Below are 12,117 nucleotides of genomic sequence, written 5' to 3' on the forward strand. Positions count from 1 at the left end.
GATGTGTTAGGCAGGACTGGGGCAGTGTTTAGTCCAGGGCTAATTATTCCCCACCGCTGAGGCCCGGCCCCTGCGAGCACTCTCCACAGTGTTCCCTGAGTCATGGTTCTCCAGTCTGGCCGGTGGGAAACGGGCACCACCCCCAGGCATGTTGAGCATCAGGGCCTGTTCCCTCCTGTCCTTCATGATGTCCTGTGCCTCAGCGAGATCCCCCCACGCGTGCCTGATCACTGCTCTGCCGCGTGCTTGAGGGCGGCCCTTTGCAGAGTCATGTTTTCCTCTGTGCATCTCTTCTCTTCTCTGGTACTTGCCTGGTGAACTCCAGCTGCCTTGGAGTCTCTCACCTCGTTCCGTCAGCCGTTGCTTCAAGCCTCCTCACCGTCTTGGTTGATCTTCATCGAATGAGTACTGGCTTGTCATCTTGCTTCAGGTGACGTCCCCGGAATTGAATGCATTATTTAATTGATGATCTGTTTGGCATCCTGAAATCCAGACACATTAAAGAATTTATGGGAGATATTTTGAGAGTCAGTTGGAAAATTCCAGCAGGTGAAAATCACAGAAAATCTTTAATTTATCTAGTTTTCACAATTGAGAAAAGATAGAAAATTTTAGAAAGTAACTATGCATTAGTGATACATTAATCTAATAACTTAGTCCTATGGTGGATTTAAACGTTTCGTCTTTGTGTTTAATGGATGTAAATTTTACTGTGTACTTTTAGATGAAATGAGAGAAACCGAGTCTTAAATCTTTGGAGAAGACTGTCTTTCTGACTTAATGCTTTTACTAACAATAGTTATTAATACTTCTTTTAAAATAATTTTTGGTAGCCTTCTTATTGTCTGCTAATACTCATGCAAAAGCTGAACCAGTGAAATTTACCAATTGTGTAAGTTTTCATTTTCTGGTATCATAAATTAGGACTCTAACATGAAGTTATGGTTTAATAAGGCCATTGTTAGATCAGTTTGACATACTTGAAAATATGTTAATTTAGGGTGTAAAACTATTAAATTAAAAGTGATATCTATCACCAGTAACCAAAAAGTCAACCTAGGTATGTAAGAAGCAAAATTACAATAGCAGTACAGCCTGGCGTGGCTCTAAGACAAATCCATGTTTCACTTTAATTTTTATGAAATAAGCGATGAGCAAGTCTGAAGGTTTTAGCCGTACAAAGTAATTTTTTACCAGTGTTTCAGTGGAAGTACTATTCAGTTGCTTATTGTTATACTGAAAAATGACTAGTGATTTACCAGGTAAATTCTTTCAGCATTACAGATACACAATTTTACTAGTCCCGTCTCCTGAGATGGCAAAATGAACATCAGTATAATGGAGCACAAGAATACACATTTTGGAATTTTCTTTAAAATAATATTAAGCTTTTAAAAGTTTAAATGTAACGGTCTAAAATGTCAAAAATTATAGCCAAAAAAATCAGTGTTCTAAGATCGCAAAGGTGTTTTAATGAAGAGGAACAGTTCGTTTGGGGTTTTTTTAAAGATCAGTAACTTAATTTACATCTCTATGTAATGCATCCCTTTCTCTCTCTCGTTTTCGCAGGTTCTGCTGGAAACTTACATTTGGCCTCAATGTGAAATTCAAGGAGAACGTCGCACCTACACGTCTGTTGCTGTCAGGATGCTGATTCATTGGTCATGCCCGACGAGGGAAGTTCTGTTCTAGACGGCTGACTGCCAGCAACACTCGATGCTTATCCTAGATGTCAAGCTTCTCCCCTTTGTACTGGAGTGAAAATCCCCTCCAGATACCAACGGAACACCAACTACAGAAGATGCTTCGCGTTTTAAGGATGTCAGCAACCTAACTTCATGCGCCCTCTCTGCACGGTCGTTGTGGATGGTTTACCATCGGAAAGCTCCTCCGGCTCTCACCCAGGCCCCGGGTCTGTCTCTGAAATGTCTCTGCTTCATGCTTTGGGTCCAGTGCAGACCTGGCTGGGACAAGAGCTGGAGAAATGTGGCATCGATGCCATGATTTATACTCGCTATGTCCTCAGTCTTCTGCTGCACGACAGCTATGACTACGACCTGCAGGAACAGGTATTTACATACTTTAAATGTTTTGCGAAATTTCATGGTTGTGTCTGCACGTTGGGCTTTCTCCCCAAAGAGCTCTTTCATACCCTGGGCGGGGCTGTAGACCGCCATGGCCCACAGGCTTTCACCCTGTCAGCGAGTGGCCCTGCGCCGTGTCGCCAGGCACGCTGGGCAGGTCCGCGGTGTTCTCTGTGCTCCCTCCGACTTCCTCGGTGTTGGGTGAGTTCTGGAACAGACTCCGGTCTTGTCACCAGCTGGCGATAGGCTGTTGGCCTGCTGCCTTTTGAGTAGCACTGCTCCAGCACGTTGTCGCCGCTTGAGGACTGTCGCTTCTCATCGCCAGACACCTTGATCATTGTGTCAGTTACACTGCTTAACGCTCCAGAGTCTCATGTTTCATTGTATCTATAAGAATGACGTTCAGCTGCTCAGTGATCAAAGTGTGAGTTAAAATCAGGCATAAAAGTTTGGTAAAACATGCAACTTTGCCATAAGTCATCATATATCACCTGGTAAGTCGGCCATTACACATTTTATTCGATACGAGGGCTGAGTTTAGAGTGAGAAAGCAACCAAATCGGGTTCTCGGGGGGAAAATAACTTCAGTCTCACTCTCCAAGAGGAGCTGCTGAAAGTGATGCCTGCCAGAGCCATCACCAGCGAACGGATGGGCTCTGGGTGACTTCTGTGCACAAACTTCACTGTAAACAGAGTGTTTCGTGGGCAGTTGTTTTGAACCATTGTTAGTAACACTGAAAGCAGGAACAAAGTTTCATTGACAGAAGAGGCTGACCTTGCCCTTCCAAACTACAGAAAAGCCTCAAAGTCCTTAAATACAGAGGATTTCATCAGTATGCCTTACATTTGTCACAGGGCAGTTGTTTGGAGGGTATTTTCTCTTGGGGTTTCTCATCCTCTCTAGCTGGACGAAACTGCGTTTTCCCTGCTTCCGGGTTGTTAGTGCCGTGACTGGTGAGAATTAGGTCAAATCAAGTTTTCAGTGGATTGACTGATCTATAACCTAATAATCAGAAATATGTTATTTTGGTCCATATTTTGTATAATTTCCTTACTGAGGTTCTATTATTTTCCATCAGCATTTCAGTAAAAGTAAAATATACTTCCTTAGGGGCAAGTAAAATATGTAATCTGTAAACATGGAAGAATTTTTATTTCCAGAAATGAGGAAGCTATTTCTCTTAACTCAGAAACCATATCCTCTGGGAATTGTATATTAGCAGTATCTGCCTGGCCTATTTCATCAGTACCAGTCATTGGTGAGCACAGAGTACGTATGTGCCAGGCGCTGCAGGACACTGCGGAGGGCGTGAGACGTGGGCCTGCCAGTAGGACGACAGGTGCACACACCTCTGCTGAGTCGTGTGTGGGAATTCTGCTGGTCTCTTTGTGAGTGGGGCCTTGGAGTCAAGGCCAGGACAGTGTCGGTGCCCGGCTGTGTGTGGTCCTCCCCCCACAGCTCTGGCTGGCCCTGAGGAAACAGGACGGCTTGAGGGTAATGAGACAATGCATCCGGAGTTCCAAAGAGCGTCCACAGGGAAGTAAAAGGCCCCTGGAGCACTCTCCGCCCAGCCCAGGGTAGCAGTGCCAAGTCCCGTGCTGGTGGCGGAGGTCACATGAAAGTGATACTTGTTTTAATGAGCAGTGACTTAAGGGTCAGTTAGCCCCTGCCTTACTTTTTCATGACCGCAGGGGCAGGGTGTGCTCACTTTGTCCCCAAAAGGAGGGTTAAAGTGTAGAGCGGGGGAGGTGCCCCTCTCACAGGAGGAAGGAGACCAGAAGGGCCGTGGCCTGCCTGCGGTGATCCAGCCTGCGGTGATCCAGACTCCGGCTCGGTCGCAGCCCGTCGTAGGCGGGAAGCGCGCCGCCTTCTCCGGCCCCCGGGTCAGACCTGCCTACGGCGGCCTGGCCCTCAGGTGGAGGCCAGACGACTCCACTTTTGGATGTTGGTTCCATTATTTCTTTTTTCCTCCTTTGGTCCTTGAATTAATTGAACCTGGACTTAAAAATGGCTGGTTTTAAGGCCATTGCTTCAACTACCAGCTGCATCTGCCATGTGTAAGCCATTGTTTTTCCAGATCTTAGTTAAACCCTAAAGAGTTCTTAGACTCTAAGAAACAGCGTCTGTACGTGACTTTGGTCTCAGCTGTCCGGGATGATTAGGTAGGAAATGAGGCTGATCAACCCTCCTGGTTGAGGATAATAACTAACGGTTACAGGTGAACTCGGATTGAGCAGGGCTGTAAATGCAGTTGTGGCACCAGCCGAGTAGTGTAAATTCTAGAGGACAAGTACCTTCCAATGTGTAGATAGTACAGTTGTGTCCCAGTGATTTTATTTCTATGATTTCCTTTTTATTTTTCTTTTGGTCATGTTTGCCATACTCTGGTAAACACACTCTCAGATAATCAGCAATTCCCTGTCATTTTAGAATGTAAATATGAACTACTTTTCTGACCCTTCAAGGTCCACTTCACCTTTCTCTGTGAACTCTCTGCAGTTTCGTCTTCGGACTTGACCGTTGTTCTGCTGTAGAGCTCTTCGTTATACTATTAGACTGCGTTATCTTTCCCAGGAGATGGTCAGAGTCTTAAGGGCAGAAATCATATCTTCCTCTTTTTAACACATTTAAACTTCTTATGAAATAATTGCAAACAGAAGAATAGCAAGAATAGTACAAAGAGCGCTCATGGAATCTTCACTCGGTCTCCAGTTGCTAACATTTTCCCACTTGTGTTGTATTTCTCTCCTCTCCTTCTAATGCTCACTTATCCTAAATACATCAGCATATTTTTCTTAAGGAATTGGACTCTTTCTTAGCTGTAATAAATTATAAAATTCAGGAAAGTTAACATCGACACAGTATCACGGACCATACCGTCTCTGTTCGGTTTTTATCAGTTGTCTCGATAACTTCTTTCGTTGTGATTGTTTCCCTCGTCTAGATCTGATCTCAGGTCAAATATTGACTGACTTCGGGGGTCACATGTTTTTACTCTCCTTTAACCTTAACCTGCACTGGTTCCTCATCTTCCCTCGTGTCTCGTGACATTGACATTTTGAAGCACACAGGCCGCTTTTGCAGAATGTCCCTTTGCGTTTGACGTTTTCTCCTGTTTTGAGTCAGGTTATGCTCTTATGGAGGTAACATTACATAATCAATGACGGTCCCTTCTCTTCCATGCCTCCCAGCACATGAAGTCTGTCTGTCTCATCTTGGCAGTCTCATCTAACCTTTGGTGCAGACGGTGTCCCAGCACATGAAGTCTGTCTGTCTCATCTTGGCAGTGCTGACCTTTGGTGCAGACGGTGTCCTCCAGGTCGCCACCGCAAAGCTGGCCACTCTTCTCTGTCATCATCAGCTTGTTGATTATGTGTGCTCGATCCAGGGGCTTCTCTCTTGCTTTGTTCTCAAGCCTCACCCCTCCCTTTCTGGCTGCAGACCCAGACTTCCACCCTCATTTGTGTGTGACCAGTCCCTGACCTGACTTCTAGATGAGGGGACTTCAGTGGCTGGGCTGCAAGCACTTGAAACCATAGGGACTAGGGATTGGAGAGGCTGGTCCCGCAAATGAAATCTGGAATGATTCGGGAGGGTGCCGACCATCAAAAAAAAAGTCCTCTCTGAATACCCATGTACAAAGTAGCACTTTCTTTTTATAAGTTTCTACTTAAGTTTTAGGAACATCCCCTGGCTGTCCTGCGTTCTAGGGTTTGGGGCCGTTTGCCAGCGTTACCCTCTCCCTCCAGGATTTCGTTCCCTGCTGCTTCCGGGCGTTTCGTCTTTGCAGACCTCCCCCGAAATCGTCCTCTGATGATGGTCCCTCCATCCGGGATCGCTTCAGGTGTTCTCATGACGTTAGAATTGCTGTTCTTTAGGTCCTGGGACTCCCAGAATTTCATTAACTGTTGCAGATGGGGAGCAACCGTGAATTCTGTACAAGAATAAAAGAGGGCTTTTCTCCCTTAGCGTTTTACGCACACAGCAAAGGGTGAGACGGGAGAACTTGCACAAAGGTCGTATCTCCGAGATTTTACCTGGATAAATGATAGAGCACCGCCGGCCGCGCAGGAGCCCCGCAGGCCCCACACGGCTTCAGACTCCCGCGCGTGTCCCAGGGCGGCCCACAGAGTGCGGGCTGTTTCCCCTCCCTTCCGATTCCTGGGATCCTGGTCCCTTTGTCTCTGGTTCTGTCTCCCCAGCCCTGGGAGAGGCCCCCGGCTCCGCTGGTTTCTCTGCCTCTTAAAGGGCCACCTTTTTCACAGCCCCTTGCCCTGGGCCTAGGATGGGTGCCTTTCCCGAGGGGGCAGGCAGCCTCAGATGCCAGCGCCCTGTGCTGGCGTCTGCCCTCGGTCCTCAAGGCCTGGGCGCTCCGGCTGGGCTCTGATCCCTTAGCGCAGGCTTTGCATGTTTGGTTTGGTTTTGTATTTTATCTGCCTTTTCTGTTAGTTTGGGCAGGGGAGTTGTTCTGCTTCCAGTTCTTTTCTTTTTTTTTTTAAGGCTTTAATTTTTAGAGCACGGGAAACAAGAAAAAATAAAAAATGGGACTAAAAGTTTTCGCACAGCAAAGGAAACCATTAGCAACATGAAAAGACAACCCGCTGAATGGGAGAAGATATTCATCAATGATACATCCAGTGAGGGGGTAATATCCAAAATCTATAAAGAGCTCATGCAACTTAACACCAAAAAAAAAAAACCCAAAAAACCCCAAACAATCCAATTAAAAGTGGGTAGAGGACTTGAATAGACATCTCTCCAAAGAGAACATACAGATGGCCAGTAGACATATGAAATGATGCTCAACATAATTAATATCAGAGAAATGCAAATTAAAAATCACGATGAGATATCACCTCACACCTTTCAGAATGGCTGTCATTAATAAATCAACAAACAGGCGTTTGCAAGGATGTGTAGAAAAGGGGACCCTCATGCACTGTTGGTGGGATTGGAACAGGCGTTTGCAAGGATGTGGAGAAAAGGGGGCCCTCGTGCACTGTTGGTGGGATTGCTAACTGGTGCAGCCACTATGGAAAACGGTATAGACATTCCTCAAAATGGGTCCCCAACCCCTGGGAAGTGGACCATTACCACACCAATAGGACCTAGGACCGTGGCCTGTTAGGAACTGGGCCGCACAGCAGGAGGTGAGTGGTGGGCGGGCCACCAAAGCTTCATCTGTATCTGCAGCCGCTCCCCTCCCCAGCGCCAATGTCACGGCCTCAGCTCCGCCTCAGATCCTCAGGCGTTAGAGTCTCCTAGAAGCACTGGTCCCTGGTGCCACAAAGGTTGGGGACCACTGCCTCAAAAAATTAAAAATAGACCTACCTCATGACCCACCAATTCCACTTTTAGGTGTTTATCTGAAGAAATCCAAAACACTAATTTGATAAGATATGTGCAGCCCTATGTTCATTGCAGCGTTATTTACAATAACCAAGGCATGGAAGCAACCTAGGTGTCCATCGATAGATGACTGGATAAAGATGATGTGGCTCATATATCCAGTAGAATATTATTTGGCCATAAGAAAGAATGAAATCTCATATTTGTGACAATATGGATGGACCTAGAGGGTATTGTGCTAAGTGAAATATGTTAAAGAAAGACAAATACCATAAGATCTCATGTGTGGAACCTAAAGAACAAAATAAAACAGGGACAGGCTCAGATAACAGAGAACAAACTGAGGGTTGGCAGATGGGAGCGGAGTTGAGGGGCTGGGTGGAAAGGATGTGAAGGGATTAAGAAGTACAAATGGGCAGTTACAAAATAGTCACATGAATGTGAAGTACAGCATAGGGAATAGCCAGTAATGTAATAACTGTATACGAGACTAGACTGGGGACCAGACGAATCAAGGGGATCACTTCGTAAATTATATAGATGTCTCGCCACTGTGCTGTGCACCTGAAACGAATATAAAATATTGAATGTCAACTGTAATTTAAAAAAAGACTTTAATTTTTAGAGCGATTTTAGGATCACAGTGAGATTGAGAGGAAGGTACGGAGTGCCCTATATACCCGCTGTTCCCACAGGTGCATAGCCTCCCCCATTAGCAATATTTAGCACCAGAATAGCACCTTTGTTACAATCGATAAACATATATTGGCACATAATCACCCTAAGTCCATAGTTTACACGAGGGTTCACTCTTGGTTTTATGTATTCTGTGGGTTTGGACAAATGTGTACTGACATGTATCCATCATTATGGTGTCACACAGAGTGGTTTCAGTGCCCTGAGAATCCCCTGTGCTCTACCTATTCCCCCCGGCCCCCGGCAACCAGAGCTTTTTACTGTGTAGTTTTGTCTTGCAGAGTATCACGAGGATACAGCCTTTGCAGTTGGCTTCTGTCACTTAGTGTATGCATTTAAGGTTCCTCCGTGGCTTTTCATGACTTGACAGCCCATTTCTTTTTAGTGCTGAATAATATTCCATTGTCTAGATATAGCACAGTTTATTTATGCATTCACTTACTGAAAGACATCTTGGTTACTCCCAAGTTCAGGCAGTTATGAGTAAAGCTGCTGTAAACATCTGTGTGCAGGTTTTGTGTGGACGTGAGTCTTCGGCTCCTTTGGGTCCGCATCAAGGAGCCTGACTGCTGGATCGAACGGTAGGAGTCTGTCGAGGTTTGTAAGAAGCCACCTAGCTGCCTTCTGAAGGGACTGTGCCATTGTACATTCCCACTAGCAGAGACCCAGCATCCCGCTGCCCCACGTCCTTGCTGGCACGTGGTGGTGTCAGTGTTCTGGATTTTGGATATTTTAAAGGTGTGTAGTGGTATTGCATTGTTTTAATTTGCATTTCCCTAGTGGCATGTAATGTGGAGCCACTTTCATATGCTTATTTGTCTCTATATCTTTGGTCAAGTGTCTCTTGAGGTCTTTGTCCCATTTTCTAATTGAGTTGTCTTTTTTCTTACTGAGTTTTAAGGGTTCTTTGTATATTTTGGATAAGATGCATCTTATGCAGATATTTCCTCCCAGCCTGTGGCTTGTCTTCTAGCCCACTTGACATTGTTTTTCGCAGAGCAGTTTTTATTTTAATGAAGTTCAGCTTATCCATTTTTTCTTTCATGGGTTGTCCACCAGTTATATTTCAAAGGAGGGTGTTCATTTGTTTCCTTGTTTAGTTTGATGTTTATTTCGTGTCTTACTTTCAGGCGTTCTTGACCACCAGAATTAAAATAGAAGCCTCCATTCTCAGTTCTCTTTCCTACTTAATTTTTCTCTGGGGCTACACTCTGGGGCCTGCCCTTTGGAGAAGTTACCGCAGTTCCCACCCCTCCCCCCATGTTATCGTGGTAAAACCCACACGACATACAGCCTGCCATCTTAGCCATTTTTAAGTGTACAGGTCAGCGGTGTTAGATGCGTCCGTACCGTTGTGCAGCCATCAGCACCATCCGTCCCCGTAACTCCTCTCATCTTGTAACACTGACACTCTCGACCCACTCACGCATAATTCCCGCTTTCCTCCCCACAGGCCCCTGCCAACCGCCGTTCTCCTTTCTGTCTTTATGATTCTGACTGCTCTTACGTGCCGCGTATTAGTGGAATCGTACAGTATTTGTCTTTTTGTGGCTGGTTTATTTCATTTAGCATAATGTCTTCAGGGTTCACTTATGTTCTAGCATGTGTCACAGTTTCCTCTCTTTCAGGCTGAATAATATTCCGTCGTGTGGATATGCCACGTTTTGCTTAACCATTTGTCGGTGGACACTTGGGTTTTCTCTGCCTTTTGACTATTGTGAATAATGCTGCTGTGAGCACGGTATACAGATTTCTCTTTGAGACCCAGCTTTTAATTTTGCGAGATATATTCCCAAAAGTAGAATTGCTGGATTTTGTAGGAATTCTGTTTTTAATTTTTTGAGGAACCGCCAGTGGCTGCACCATTTTATATTCTCACCAGTAGTGCACAAGGTTCCAATTTGTCCATATCCTCGCCAATACTTGTTATTTTCTGTCTGTTTGTTTGTTTTTGATAGTAGCCGTTCTAATTGGTGTGAAGTGGTATCCCCTTACAGTTTAGATTTGCATATTTCGCCTAATAATGAAGTGATGTTGACCGGCTTTTCACATGTTTATTGGCCATTTGTTTCTCTTCTTCGGGATGATAATCCACTTAAGTCCTTTGCACATTTTTTAATCTGGTGGTTTGTTGTTGAGTTTTAGAGTTCTCTGTGTTCTGGGTACTAACTCCTTATCGGATGTGTGACATGCAGATATTTTCTCTTGCGGGCTGCCTTCTCACTGTTTATAGTGTCTTTTAGTGCACAAAGTTTTTTAATTTTCACGAAGCCCAGTTTGACTATTTTTTCTTTTGTTGCCTGTGCTTTTGGTGTCATATCCAAGAAATCATTGTCAAATCCAATGCCACAAAGCTTTGCCCTGTGTTTCTTCTAAGAGTTTTATAGTTTTAGCTCTTAACACATAAATCTTTGATCTGTTTTGAGTTGATTTTTATATATGGTGCAAAGTAGGGATCCAGCTTCCTTCTTTTGCGTGGGGATATCCAGTTTTCCCGGCACCATTTGTTGCGGACCGTCCTTGTCGCATTGTCTGGGCATCCCTGTGGGAAATCACCTGTCCATCTGTGCGAGGGTCTGTTTCTGGGCTCGCCGTCGCGTTCCATGGCCTGTGTCTATCTTGATGCCACTACCATACTGTGTTGATTACTGTCCTTTGTTGCATTTTCTTTTAAGCCCCCTAACTGAATCTTTTAGCTCAGAGTCCATCATTCTAGAAACGTAGCTGAATTGTTATATTATCTGTTTGTCCACAGGTTAAGTGAGAATAGTCCTAGTTCTGACTGCTGGGTGAGACTGAGCACTCGTGTCTGGGGGCCATGTGTTCTTCTGGCCCCTGGTTACACACTCCTGCAGCACATGCCACTGGCGTAGCCTTTCACTGCTTGGAAAAGCTAGTGCGTGCACGTTAGCCTTGACAAATTAGTGTGATCTTTAACAGCAACAGCTCCAAAAATCCCACCCCTCCTGGGTTCCTCCGGCATCTCACTGCATGTACTGCATTTCAACAAACGTTCAGTCCACGGACGTTCATCAAATTAACTTTACACATAAGGAATATGGAAACAGATTTAGAGTAGGAGATAGTGCTAATGATGGGCACATAGATTCATGTCCACCAGCTCCCTAAGTTACCATAATAAGATTTTTATGGAATAGAGGAGACGTTTTAAATGTAAGTATTGCATTTAACGCACATTTCTGCTTTTTCACTCACTATATGAATCCCTGTGACGTGCCGGGCACTGCGGCAGCACCAGGAATCGAGAATTACTAGGGAGGGTCCCTGAGGGACAGCTGCCAGTCGGGGATCTGTAAAATGCTCTGGCTGTACAGAGCTTGCGGGCCTGTGCACGGGGACCGTGGCAGTAGGAATGACAGCGGAGATGACGGTCCAACAGTCTTGAAGAGAGGAAGGGTGCATATGAGGTCACAGAAGCAGGAAGGGGCTTGAAGTTACAAGGCAGGCCAGTGGAGGACAGTGAGGGGCGGGAGGGGTTGGCCTGGGAAAGGCAAGCAGGAAGCCGATTTTGAGGAACCTGCTCTGCTGTGCTAGGGGATTTATATTTTAGTCCCGGAGACAAAGACCCGTTGCTATATTTAGCCAGCAGTACCAAGTGGCATGTGTGGCGGTGGCCGAGCTGGTCGGGCAGCTGAAGGCAGGAGGCCGGGGAGCGCGCTGTTGGCTCGAGACCTAGTTGGGGGAATGGAGCAGTGGGGGGAAATCATGTTCCTTTCGCTGGAGCCACTCATTTTTTAGAGGCAAATTGTACTTTGGAGCAGTGAGAAGTGGATTTATTATTGAGGCCTTTCCTCGAATTCTAGGTGTACCTTTCAGTCACAGGTAGCCAAAACTTGGGCCCAAATCGGCCAGGGTTGGGAAACAAATTTCACGTAACTCTGAGTTCCTAAGTGGGGCTGGCCCCGGCCTGACCTGACGCGGCTTCTTGGTGGCCTCCGGGTTTCTGCCCTGCCTCCCTGCCAGCCC

General features: G+C 45.7%; 1 protein-coding gene across 3 annotated transcripts in view; it reads left to right on the forward strand.

The window, feature by feature from the left end:
* Window positions 1-1,547: 1,547 nt before the first annotated feature.
* Window positions 1,548-12,117, forward strand: part of KIAA0232 (KIAA0232 ortholog) — a 43,439-nt gene continuing 32,869 nt past the window's right edge. For all 3 annotated transcript variants that reach the window (XM_006919013.3, XM_015594933.2, XM_015594934.2), the window contains exon 1: window positions 1,548-2,069. In XM_006919013.3, the coding sequence (XP_006919075.1) occupies window positions 1,839-2,069 (231 nt within the window). In that variant the 5' untranslated portion in view covers window positions 1,548-1,838. The remainder of the gene's footprint in view (window positions 2,070-12,117) is intronic.

This window comes from Pteropus alecto, unplaced genomic scaffold (assembly GCF_000325575.1).
Source record: "Pteropus alecto unplaced genomic scaffold, ASM32557v1 scaffold5, whole genome shotgun sequence".
Lineage (NCBI taxonomy): Eukaryota > Metazoa > Chordata > Mammalia > Chiroptera > Pteropodidae > Pteropus > Pteropus alecto.